At 34.7% G+C, this 13,649-nt stretch overlaps 2 protein-coding genes across 2 annotated transcripts; one reads left to right on the top strand and one right to left on the bottom strand.

Moving 5' to 3' along the window:
- The first annotated feature begins 1,157 nt into the window (after window positions 1-1,157).
- On the top strand, window positions 1,158-7,340 carry LOC137812836 (probable protein phosphatase 2C 6). The gene is made up of 4 exons (XM_068615059.1): window positions 1,158-2,013; window positions 4,842-5,129; window positions 5,628-5,733; window positions 6,616-7,340. Exons 1-4 carry the CDS (start codon window positions 1,552-1,554, stop codon window positions 6,936-6,938), a joined length of 1,179 nt encoding a protein of 392 aa, XP_068471160.1. The 5' UTR covers window positions 1,158-1,551; the 3' UTR covers window positions 6,939-7,340.
- An 859-nt stretch (window positions 7,341-8,199) lies between these two features.
- LOC137812835 (tRNA A64-2'-O-ribosylphosphate transferase) lies at window positions 8,200-12,522 on the bottom strand. Its single transcript, XM_068615058.1, has 7 exons — window positions 12,095-12,522; window positions 11,892-12,013; window positions 10,582-11,245; window positions 10,321-10,424; window positions 10,132-10,240; window positions 9,255-9,314; window positions 8,200-8,663 (listed from the first exon to the last, which is right to left on the bottom strand). The coding sequence occupies exons 1-7, from the start codon at window positions 12,519-12,521 to the stop codon at window positions 8,476-8,478; spliced, it is 1,674 nt and encodes a 557-aa protein (XP_068471159.1). The 5' UTR covers window position 12,522; the 3' UTR covers window positions 8,200-8,475.
- Between the last annotated feature and the right edge of the window lie 1,127 nt (window positions 12,523-13,649).

Below are 13,649 nucleotides of genomic sequence, written 5' to 3'. Positions count from 1 at the left end.
ATTTTTTTTCTTAATCCAAATAGAAACTCCAAAAACATGCTGCCTTCAAATTCCACACACACCCTCCTCTTTCACACGTACCTCTTTCAACTTTCTACACTCGACTACACAATTTTAAAGGTCTTTCATGACTCAGACTTTATTCTTTCTTTTTTTTTTTGCATTTTTAAATTTATATTTCTTTTTGTACGGACTGTTACCATCCTATAATTGAATTTCAAGCACTCACTGATTCATGATCACTTCTGTCCTTCTGCGCAGTCTGCATTGCTTCTCACGCAATGTCACTTAGGAATGTTACAAACTCGGTGGATCAAGATATTTAACTCATTCATCCATGCTGTATTTCGTAGGAATTAAATAACAAAATAATGCTCAAAATATATTATTATACTTTATACAAGAGAAGTTGGTGAGAACAAAAACTATCAATACTCTTATTTTTATTATATTTATCACTTATTTCTATTTTTTATTGCTTTGTTTCCTTTTTCTTTTTCTCAACTGCACACACATGGATGTGCGAGTTGTCATTCCACCTTTTAATCCATTCAACAAATTAAAAAAATAGTTTGTTGCTGATTTATTAGATGTCTTGACGAATTAGTTACTTAAATATTATTTTCTTAATATAATATTATGCAGAGGATTGTAGTTATACTATTATATTGTTTTATTTAAAATGATAATTTATGAATAAAAAGAGTTACCTAGATGAATGATTCTTGAATTTGGCATTTGTCTAATCTCTTTGTACCTTGTTGAAGGAATTAGAAATGAGGACGTTGTTGGGGTTTGGTTGAAGTCCACAGCAGGATGGGTTAAATTTCAGAGGAGTGAACACCTGGAAGTATAGTAATAGAGTTGTAGCTTAGAAACGACCAATTCCTCCATCGCAGTCAAATCATATAAAAATTACTCTTCCAGACTTTATTGTACTTCTTTTGAAAAGATACTCATTCATTAATGAAGAAAAGGAGAATTGAAAAAAAGAAAAAAGAAATAATTATTTAGTCATTCAAGTTCAATTAACTCACACGTCAAATTCTACCAAACGAGTAGGTCCCTAAAGTAATCTTGGTGCCACCTGGCGTTACTCTAATCAAAGACAGAGTACCGTTGCTTACGTACATAGGTTCCTCACACGTCACACACACAAGGCTGCAATCCAGTGCGGGGAAATCCACGAGAAGGGAGCAGAGAGAATAGGGTGAAAGCGGGTGCAGGGTGGTGTGAAGCAGGGGATTAGAAAGAGACGTGAAAAGGAAAAGAAACGTGTGGAAGGAAGATGAATGGAGGGACAGGTGGAGACACAGCATAAGGCAGGTGAGTACGACTACAACAGATTACAAACAGTTGGTGTCTCTCTTCCTTTTCCTTTCTTTCCCCACTCACTCACAATTCACAATTCACAATAGATGCGTGTGCCATCAACAAAACTTACATTTTCTTCACACGTGTCGCTTTCTCAATTCTCCTTTCACCTCCTTTTATCGCCTCCTCGCTTCCTTTTCTTCCCGTTCCCTCTCTAAACTACGACACCGTTTAGCTATGGAGGATGATGACCTACTCCAACGATTCCACTCGGAGTTCGCGTCCACCATATCCGGCTCCGTCATTTCCTCCACACTCAGCATCGAAGATTTCCGGAACCTCAACAGCTCCGCCGACATTTCCTCCATCAGCAGCGGCCCCGGTGAGATTCCTCCGGTCGCAATCACCGAGACGGTACTCTCGCCGCCGCCGCCGCTGCACCGCGCAGGGCTTAATGACTGCGAGACGCCGGCGGTGAGGGAGAAGTGCATCGGAAGGAGTACCAAGGGAGTGAGTTGGGGACGCACTTCGGTGATTGGGAGGAGGAAAGAGATGGAGGACGCCGTGGCAGTTATTCCGGGATTCATGTCTTGCACGTGCGATCACGTCGGCGGCTGTACCGCTCCCGGCTCCAGATCCTCCGGCGAGATCGCTCCCGTTCATTTCTTCGGCGTTTACGACGGCCATGGTGGCTCACAGGTTCTTTACACCTCCTTTTACTTCGCCTTCGTCCATTTTCTAATAATTATTTAATTTTCGCAAAAAATATGTTTTCATTTTTATATATATTGAAGTTTGAAAGAGGTGTTGGTGTTTATGGTGATTGCGTAGGGAGGGAGTGTGGCGTTCTGACTAATATTTACTTATTCACTTTTTAATTGTTATTTATCTGGTCGATTAGTATCGATGTTTATTCTACCACTAATTATTTCCTCTGTAAATGAATAAAAAATGATATGGGAATTATTGTGCTCGCTAAGTTTAAACTGGGAATGTGGTTGGTGGGTGTGTTGCTCAGAGAGGCCACGTGTTGTGGGTTCATAGGCAGAGTTGTCCTTACAGAGAGAGATCAATTCACGGTGCTTTTCATTTTGCTGTGACACGTGTAAATGCGATCGTGCATGATAGGGGCGTGGGCCTTTTCTTTTCTTTTCTAGGATGGATACTTGTACTAATTAGGAATGGGGATTGATTAGCGTGATTCTGACGTGGTTTCTATCAGAGACAAATCATCAGGTTGTGGCATGCCAAAAGGTTTCACAGACGAGTCTAGCTTGAAGAAAAATAGCCGATTTTGAAATAAATCAGAAAGTATTTCTGCACAAACCTGATTTTTATGTGTTTACAAGACTTTTTCAAAAATTAAATTGATTTCTAAAAGATTTTATATTATTTTAGTTTATGAGTTTATGAGTTTTCCATTTTTTATTATCTTTATAAATACTTTTGGAGAAGTTTATTTATATAGATTCAATTTTGCGAACTAATAAGGAATTATTTTTTACATAATTCTTAAGATGATTATTATAAAAATCACAATTTAAAATTAGGTTATGACATTATTTGTTTGTGTTGTTTTTTAATTTAACAGGTATATGTTTACAATACTTAATTATGGTTGTTGGGTACCTTTATTTCAAAGGTTGCATTTAAAAACTCTGGCATACGATTATATGTTTATTATTTATTTCCTGGGAAAAGAAAGAAATATAATGATTAGGAAGTGTTACTGTTGGGTGGCCACGTGGATGAAAGATACTTTTGGCATGTTATATTGTGGGGCTGACTGATGATCGTCGTGGTTAGTCTGCTTCATTCTGGAAAAGTTCTCGTATGTACTTTTGAATACCAATTTCCAATAAATTATAATAAATTGAATAACATAGTTGCTTATGTCTATGCCACTGGATTAAATCTCAACTGTTACAAACATTATTCTATATATAAAACGATTATCCCTGTATTGGGTTCCGAAACAACACCTAAAGTTTATGTGGAACTTTCTCTTCTCTTCGTAGGAATATTATGCTCTTCACACTTCACAACAGATATGATTCATGCCTTGTTTAACAATTTTGCGTTTAAAATTTTAGGGATTCTTTTTCAGTAGAATATTGTTATTTCAGAATTACTTTTGAATAAGCAAGTGGAGTGAAAATTTGCGTAAACAAAAGGTATGAAAAAGTATCATCCTTCTAGATAAACCTCAGAAGTTTGGTTTCCATTAGAATATCAATCTATTTCACCCATCGGACGAAAACAAATTTGTATATACAATTCAGACGTCGAAAATGTTTGGGTCCGAAACTTTTAGTAAGGATACCTGATAAATTTCCACAATTTCATTAGAACTTTAAGTAAACATCAACTATGGAACTGTCAACAAATGGTTATTTAACGGTACCAATTTTTATGTCTTTCCAACTGAGTCACGGAAAGCGTTTCCGAGTGTCATTCTATGTTATTATGCGCGATAGCTATATCGTTGATTTGCATTTGAAGTGTATGTGCAACAGAATTTCAAGGTGAGTTGTGTGGAAAAAAAATGTGGAGCGCAAACCGTTGGTGCAAGAGTTTAATTCACCAGAAAATGAGAAAAACTTTTAGTGGTAAGTCGTGTCGTTCTCGTTCTCTTACATTTAAGCAAAAATAGGTCTATGGGTGAATGAAGATCTCATATGAAGATGCTTGATTAGACTCAGTATTTGTTCAGATGCTTAAATGAGAGTTTTTTTAATTTTACTTTTTTTGTATCAGCAAAAAAACGAGGCTATTTTAATTTTCTATTGGCAGCGTACCATGTAGATTGGATGATTATTTTGCATTGTATAAAATTCATTGTAGATATTAATTATGACATTAACACTTATTATTTTGCGTATTAAAGTGAGTATATTTCTTTGACTACAACTATCTATTTCAGAATTATGATATTAAAGATGGACTAAGAAGGGCAAATGAACTCTGAACGTCATTCTCCTTGTACAAGGGAGGAATAATACCTGTCCAAAAATGCGAAGCATGGAGCTCATTATAGATGGATAATATTTTGGTGTTAAAACTCGTCGAAAATTTCCCCTTGATGGCCATTGTTTCTATATTTTTTTACCTAAACTGTACTAATCTTTGATGCTAGTCAAATGCATTCATCCAACTTGGTCTTCGCAACACAAAGAGCTACCTAGAATGTATCTGGCCGTCCTGATGAAGTTAATGCTATAAGATCCGTTCAAGAAAATATTTGATAGTCCTTAATACAAGACTCCTCACAAATTGTTGAATTCGTCACCTTTTTTTCCCTTCGTGACTTTAATTTACTAATTTCTCTACAATTAACGGTAAATTCTGATATTTTAAATAAAGATAAACTTTGAATGTTGTCATAAATTTTTCAAAAAACGGTACTTTATCTAATTTTACCTTTCTTGATTCGTATTTGGTTAAATAAACACCGTATAAACAGGATGGGAGTACATCATGAAAAGTTTACCATTCTCCTAACTGTTGTGGTAATTTAATAATCCTAGGTGGCTAAGTTCTGTGCTAAGCGGATGCACGATGTTATAGCAGAGGAGTGGAACCGAGAAATGGCAGATGGAGCTGAGTGGCAGAGAAGATGGGAAACCGTATTTGCTAACAGTTTTGAGAGGACTGACAATGAAATCCTATCAGACGCAGTTGCACCTGAAATGGTAGGATCTACTGCCTCTGTGGTTGTTCTATCTGGTTGCCAAATTATTGCATCCAACTGCGGCGACTCAAGGGTAGTTCTCTGCCGCAGGACACAAACTATCCCCTTGTCAGTGGATCAAAAGGTCAGTTCTAGTCATAACCCACTTATCTTGATGATATATCTCCAATCGTGTGATCATGCGTTCCGTTTTAGGTTTCTTGAATGGAAAACTACATGTACTGCCAGTTTATTAAAGTAGGCCGGATATTTTCTCAGTCGTTCTTTAGTTTCCATGTGTATGTAAAGACCAGAAATTTATCGTCAACAATTACAATAATAAAAAAGATAAAATCACTGTGCTTTTGAAATTTTTAAATAATTTTAACTCGTGGGAAGGGATTACTAAATATCAAAACGAGAAAACTCGCCCATGCAGCCATGTACTCAAAACGTAATCAGGGTTGGATGTAAGGAGGGTTACTCTCTAAAAGAAACTTCAAAAGTTATATACTTTAATTTTATTTATATAACTATATAATATTTTAATTCATTGATTTAATTATGTTAGTAAAGGTATTTTTTTCTCCCCTATGCTTATGTCATTGACGGAATTGAGATACCATTGTCCTTGTTTGTACAGCCGGATAGACAAGATGAATTCTTGAGAATTGAAGGAGAAGGAGGAAAAGTCATAAACTGGAATGGAGCTAGGGTGTTTGGTGTTCTTGCCATGTCCAGGGCCATAGGTACCTTGATTTATTTTCATACTTTTTCAACTATTAATAAAGGCAGAGTTACTTTCAACATTAATATGGCCAATTATGTCTCTGCTATGAGAAAATAAAGGATGCAAACGGCTATAGTTGTCTAGTATTTTGATTTTAATCGTCTAGTAATTAGGGATTATGATAATTATCTATACTCCTACAATGGTCATTTTCTTGCTGGTGTCACCATAAATAAGCTACTAAAAGAAACAAAACAAAAGATAGAGGAGAAAATAGATGTAAAGAGTTTGCCAAATAATGGAGATGAGATGCAAGTATTTAAAGAAGGAACTTGATAGGTTGATTACACCCACTTTATAACTAACAATATTATAATTTTAATATTTTTTATATTATTTAATTATAAATTTATTTTTTATTATATATATTTTTTTCTAAAACCATCACATTAAGAATTGTATAGAAATCTTGGAGTTCTCAAAGCATAATAAAGTTTTTTTCCTTTAATCTGTAAATTCAAGAAAAGTCTTCAACAATAACAACTAAACATAGTTTTTATGCCTGATTGTCTATATACATCTCTGTTTTATTATAGCTCTGTTTCGTATTATCTTAATTATAAATTACAAATATTCCACCAATCACATCTGCATTTACTTTGAAAACTTGGTAGTACATACTAAGATTCAGATTATCTGCAAGAAAGGTATTTTGGTATGTATAGCACTGGATTTTCAAGGCTACATGTGTTTAGCAGAGTTTGCGTTTATTCTTTTCTTTTGGGGCTATTCAGTTACAGAAACTATATGGACAGTCTTCCAAATTGAGCTAGCATATGGACATCCCGAAAGCAAGTCTATGACTAGTCCTGTATTGACCTGCTTAACGATGATGTTTCAGGTGATCGGTACTTGAGACCATGGATTATTCCGGTGCCCGAGATAACTTTCACAGCAAGAACAGACGAGGATGAGTGCTTAGTTTTGGCAAGTGATGGACTCTGGGATGTAATGAGCAATGAAGAGGTTGGAGAAGTGGCACGCCACATTCTTAGAAGACGCCGCAGATCCTTGTCAGGGGAGGAAACATCTCCTGCACAAGTTGTTGCCGACAGCCTGACTGAAATTGCATATGGTAGAAATAGTAAAGATAACATTTCAATCATAGTTGTTGATCTGAAATCCAAGAGAAAACGTCAGCAAAGGCCTCCTTTAATTTCCTAAGAATCTAATTCTCTTTAATCTTTTTCAATCTTGAATTGAAAAGGAGAAAGAGACGGTAATGAAGTTGTAGAGTTGCTCTATAAACAAACCTTTTTTTTTCTATTTTTCATACGACCCCATTGGTACTTGGTATCACTTCACCTTGTATCTCCTAACCTTCTGTACAGAGTTGATTGGGAAAAAAGAAACTGCTTCGTGACGAGAGACAACTACCTAGGGCTGGCTTGTTGTAATGAAGTATATCGTTCAGTAAGTACTACTTTTTCTTCTCCATTTGGTCTTCATTCCTGAACGGTTATGTTGATAACACAATCAAATGCCATCAATTGTATTGTTTGAATTTCTTTTATTGGAAGGAATGGAATAAAGATGATGAACTTTATTCCATTTCATTGCATTCAATATTTGAAAATATTTCCTTTATTTTATTTGAAAATATAGGATGAAATTAGACCTACGAAGTAATAACTCTTGCTACCATGTCTAATCTTCAATCAGTGAAACAAAAATTACTATAATAATAAGAGATCATAATTTAATTTTAGTCTATGTTCTACTTTTTTTGTTCACATGTCATTAAATATTAAAATGTAGTTGAAGGAAAGCTTGTAGTAAGAAAAATGTCTATTTAGCTTGTGTTTATGCTCCTATTGAAACTTATACACAGACTTTGAAATCTTTAATAATAATATAAATGATACGCATGCCTTATATATCCAATGCAATAAAGTTTCATATCAAATCATTTATTTAATGTTTGTTAAGAAAAAGAGCATAAATTTGACAAGATTTATCATACTCAAATTTTACAAGAGATTTCTTGATACGATTTTTATGGTTTGTAGTAGGATGGAAGAATGTCTCATTTTAATTACATAATTATTGTTTAAACGTCGAAAATGACATGTTAGCATGCGTGGCCCAAAAGAAAACATCATTCCCCGAGGACTTGATTTGACGCCACTTCATCGTGATCATACGCAGAGGTTTGTGGTTCGAATAATAATAAGGCCTTCTCCAATATTATCGTTTTTAAATGTCATTAAATTCAGACGTTATGTTGCTCATTCTATCAATATTTTCACAATATTTATGTATACCGTCTACATACAATTTCAAACTGAAGAGATTAAATTTTGCATAAACTATATTCATATTTATGTCTGGAATGCAAATTTCATAAGCAAATATTGAATTGATTGATATAAATCTGTTAACAATTAAGCTGATTTTAATTTTAAAATATTTCAATTGTGGTATGTGTTGAATAACAATTAAGCTTAATTATAAGTTTATAGTGTAAAATTGAATGTCTAGCCCATGTCTTCAGGGTCTATCACCCAATCAGTCATCTCAGAATTTGTGAATTCAGATCAGAGCCTGAAACTAAAGAAATTAAGATAGTCAGATATCAAATTTCGTATAAACTTAGGCATACAACAATTCTCTGCGAACTGGTAATCAAAGGTATTATTTAAAAAGTTAAAGGAATGACCAAAGCCTAATCATTCACGTGCCCATGCAATTCCAATTCCAATTACTCATCTCTTCCCGAGTCCAAATCATGAACGCATTTTCCACCAATCAGAAAGTTGAAAACTTGTCTCAAATTTCCTCTGGATGGTCGAGCATCTGTTGCAAACTTGCATAAATATACAAGCCGTCGCCTCATATCCCATTTGGTGACTTGAGCAGCATCGAAGGATTTCCCATCATCAAACGTACCTTAAAAAAAGAAATGTAAACACAGGGACGAATGATTAATAGTGATACATTCATTATAAATCATCAAAATTCATATTAAACCCAGAAAACTTATTTTGAGCTATTAACTAGACCTGGATTTGCAAACATAGATCTAACTCATATTAAATCTACTCTCTTATCATCCATTGCTTAGACCTTCATGCCAACTTACTCATCCTACAACCAATTTAAGTGATTCACACACAGTGATATGGGCATGCAATAGCAGCACAGACAAGTAAAGATGTGTTATATGCGTTCAAAGTTAGAAGCCTATTGCGTTTCTAACTACATGAATACTTTTATCTTGAGATAAATGTCAAAAAAATGGAAAGGCTATTGTAGGTGTACAATTATGGTGAGATCACTGACTTTGATTTTAACTCTCTCTCTCTCTCTCTCTCTAGTCTTTAGAAACATAAATTTTACATGAAGTATAACAAGTATCCTTGAAAAAGGATATGATGAATATGCAACAACAATGTTGATGCGTTGATTCTATAGTAAGTGACATATGTGTTTAGGGTTTAAGGTTTATTCTAACAATGTGAAAGATATATAGATACGTACCTTTTTCATCAAATAATGACATTAAGATTGCTAAGCAAACACATACACTGATATCTTCCCCTGAAAAGCAAAGAAATTTGATATATTATTTGTTTGGTACAGCACTTCATATTTTGCTTTTCCACAGGTCTACCAGGATGATTTAGAAGGATTAAGGAAAGGCACCTTAGAGATTCAAAATGATAGAAGTTATACAGAAAAAAAATGGATACAGTAATACAAGTTCAAAGGGCTGTGAATGTAACTCTGAACATACACCAAATACTTGACAAGTACATATGAAGGAACTTGGTTCACAGGAAAATAACTTAGATACACAAGTATAAAGGTACACGGGTGTTCAAGATTTGTATGTTTGGTAATAGGTATAAAATTGAAAGATATAAAGGATACACGTGGTAATTTATGAAAGTTTGTAAAAGCATGAATTCAGATTCCCACATTTTCTTAAGTATGAGATACTATGAGTGTTGTAATGATAGGCCTTAAAGGAATTTTGAATAATGAAGATTCAAGATACCAAGAATCCTAGATGAAGATGTGACAATGGTAAAACTTGTTTTTTCTAACGAGAGTTGGTAATATTTAGGAGTGAAAGGGGTGAGGCTTGACTACAAGGATACAGAATTGAGGGTGATCAGTAAGCAAAACAAATCAGTGGAAGAGTGAAATGGGAGTGCAGGTATTCATTTATCTAGTAGTACTGCAAAAAGAAACAAAAATCAACTTGAGACAATGCTATATCAATGACAATTGAACTGTTTTAAAAATCATAGAAACCAAACAAGAAATGAATACATGTCATTTGGTTTCAAACAAATCTTAGTCTAATTAATAAAATACATAAAGTAGACAGAGGGTACTTCAGAGCCATTACCATTATTACAACAAACTAGAAGTCTTTTTCCCTGGCTGAGATTGAACTTTGCAAAGCTCACCGCTTTAGGAAGATTGGTCAATAAAGAAAATCGATCAAACTTTGAAGTCTGACCATAAAAGATCAAAATAAGTAGGGTTCCACAAAAATAAAAACAAAGAAAAAAAATTCCTTCAACTACGTACTAACCATTATTGGAAGATGCATATATGATTCAGCACTGGGAAGACAGACAGAGATGGACTCCTGATCACAATTCAGTATGCAATCATCTACATTGGCAGCGTCTGCAGCTGCACCATACATGGACACTGAACATTCAGCCATATAAACATTTTACAGACCTTTGCTTTTAAAAATTGTGATCATAAACTCAACAGGACCGGTCATCATCAAAAGAAATGCACCAGAGGATTAAAAGTGGACCTTAATTAATTAACTAAAGCATACCAATTCGAGATGTGCCAACTGCCAAATTAGTTGATCCCAACAAAGATAATCCAGGATCTTCGGAAGACTCGGTATCAGTTTTAACAATTGAAGCATCATAAGTCACAAATGGTTCTTCCTGTGCAGGAGAGTCTGACTTAAGGGGTTTAACTGTAATCTGTGGTGCACTTTCTCCTCTATAAGCACGGTTTACTCGGCTCTTTTCAACCATATCTGCAACCTTCTGGTTACACACATCAGGACCTGAGTTTATAAGATCATAAACGTGTTTCCAGAAAAGGCCAGGCGATAAACCCCTGGCCCAGCTTTCTTCATCATCTCCAGCACCGGGTATGTAATTCCAGCTGAACTCGGAGGTAGTACCATGCTGGCTCATACCAACTGATGAAGATGCCGACACAAGAATGATGGGTGTGAAATCCCAAGATTCATGGTGAGGCACTTCATTTAACCAGATGACAGTTTTCTGCGAAATCCAGAGAGGGCGCAAGGGTTTCTTCAAGCAGGCAGCAAGGGAAGCAATATCAGCCCCACTTGCTTTCAGTAACAGAGTCCATTCCTCTAACCGCTTCTCAATGGAAGCTCTTTCTGTTTGGGAAACCCACAGGGGAAGGTGCAAGGAGCAATCCCATTGATGAACACTTTCATGACAACCATTAGAGTCCTATTTTATGAAGACAACGCAATCAATCACATAACTGGAACATTATCATAAGCAATAATATTCGCTAAAGTACTCTACAGTCCCTCGTCCCTTGGTTTCAGTTTGATCCCTTGAATTCAATTGTTTTTGTTGGAATATAATAGATTGGTTCTTCAGTCAGTTTACCACATTAACGTGATCAACTTGGTGATACATGACAAACAACATGTGAACATTTACCACATCAATCAAAACACAGAACTGTTAAAGCAAAAGATTGACGGAGGAAATGATAGGTCCAATAAACACATAGAGGACCGTTTGGTCTATCACACACTCTAAGGCCAAAGGTGAAACATTTTTAACATAAGGACCAAACTGAAACAACCAAAGTGTAATTTTACCAATAATATCTCAGCAATGAATGAAAAGGCAGGCAGAAGATCAAGTTAGTTCCTTTGTCAGTTTACTAAACTAACTAGGTCAGCTTGAATGGACATTTTGCAAAGACAGCCATAAATTTAACACCATTAACTGACGTAAGAACCAATTTAGTCTATCAGAAATACTCAAAGCGAATCGTATTAAACCAAGAACCAAAGTGCAACCCAAAAACAAGATGAATAACCAAAAATGTATTTGAGTGATGAAATGAAAAAATTCTCACACGAAAGTCCCTGATGGCCCGATTGAAAACGCAGGTCCAAATGGGTATAGTTTTGGACATGCTATCAGGGAAGCGCTTTCCTCTTCGAGTGGAATCAACGATAATGCAGCCTCCCTTCTGTCCTACCTACCCAGATGAAAAATGATGAGAATTAAGGCAGAAAGGTTACGTCTTTGACAATTGCGAATGATAAAAAAGAGTACCGGCGAGTTGGGCGACGTGAAGGTTGAGGCGAGCGGTGCTGAAGGAGCAGTTGTTGGTGTGGCCGTCGGTGGATTTGAAATAACAGGTGGAGTGGAAGGCGCGAGAATACCAGAGGCCGCAGCGGAGGTTGGCGAGGAGAGGGAGCTGAGGCCATAGCAGAGAGATTTCAGAGACAAAAATGGAGTCTTGGTAGATGGATCTCAGAGCGTTGTATAAACTGTTGTCTCTTCTCTTGATTCTTCTCGCCGCCTTGTAAATGCTAAGCTTTGCACCTTCTTCTTCTGCTTCCATACCTCTCTTTTTCTTTCTCTTTCTCTTTCTTCTGTTCAAATAAAACAAAAACGTGTTCTTTAATTTCTTAGATGGTAAATGGGCACTTACTTTTGGGATCCCACAAATTTCTTCTCCTCCTATTTGTTTTCGCATCAATCCAAATATATAGAAAGGGTTAACACCATAAATACTAACAAACATATATTTTACAAACTAATAAAATAATTTGCAACAAACATATATTTATAAACCAGCAAAATAATATTTTAATTATTTCAATTTAAAATATTATTATAATATGTTATCAAATATATGTTTTCACTTTATATGGTATCAAATAAATCTTTTTCACAATGGGAAGGAGTAAAGTGTGGTTCAGTTCCGGTTTTTTCTTTTCCATCCAAAAAAATGGTTGCTTCTAGATCCAAAATTAACTTCTTGATTATGTAATCTGGAAGTCTTTTGTGATTAGCTTCTGGATTATGTAATCCAGAAGTCTTTTCTATACATAAAATTAATTTCTGAATTATGTAATCTGAAAGCTTTTATGATTAGCTTTCGGATTATATAATCCGAAAGTCTTTTCTATACATATGATTAACTTTTGAATTATGTAATTTGTAAGCCTTTTTTTAGACGTGTGATTACCTTCCGGATTATATAATTCGGAAGTCTTTTCTAAATGAGATTGACTTCCGGATTACATAATTCATAGGCTTATTTCAAGTATGAGGGAGTGGACAAAAAAAGAGGATAAAACGGTATTTTCACATTTAGTATGAGGTGACACAAGAAGGTATAGAGGTGTAGGAAGAAAGAGTCCCCAAAAATTGTTTATTTCAAAATGTGAAAAGCCCAATAATTTCCAGAGATCCAGAAAGAAATACAACTTAACCAATAACTTAATTTATTAAGTGAGCTAGTTATTAAATCTCATATTTATGGCAAAAGTTATTTATAAACTTTAAGTTGTTTTATTTATTTTTATTATAATATAAAATTTAAGACCACAGTATAAACGTACATTAATATATATATATATATTCATTAACTAAAATACTAATCAAAAGGTTGATTTTATAATACTCTTTTGTTGAAGTAAAAGTTAAAAGAAAAATCATATAATAACTTTGGTAAAAGAAAATGTTTTTAGATAGAAAATTATTTTTTTATATTATTACGATGAAGAACTCTATTTAAGATATTGTGTCTTCAATTTTATATCTAGCTACTATGGACCAATATTTCTTTTTTTATAAAATTCAAGTATTAAATTTATGA

The sequence above is a fragment of the Phaseolus vulgaris genome, chromosome 2 (genome assembly GCF_000499845.2).
Source record: "Phaseolus vulgaris cultivar G19833 chromosome 2, P. vulgaris v2.0, whole genome shotgun sequence".
In the NCBI taxonomy this organism is placed as follows: domain Eukaryota; kingdom Viridiplantae; phylum Streptophyta; class Magnoliopsida; order Fabales; family Fabaceae; genus Phaseolus; species Phaseolus vulgaris.
Note: the sequence above shows the minus strand (reverse complement) of the source record. Positions and strands in the feature narration are given on the sequence as shown.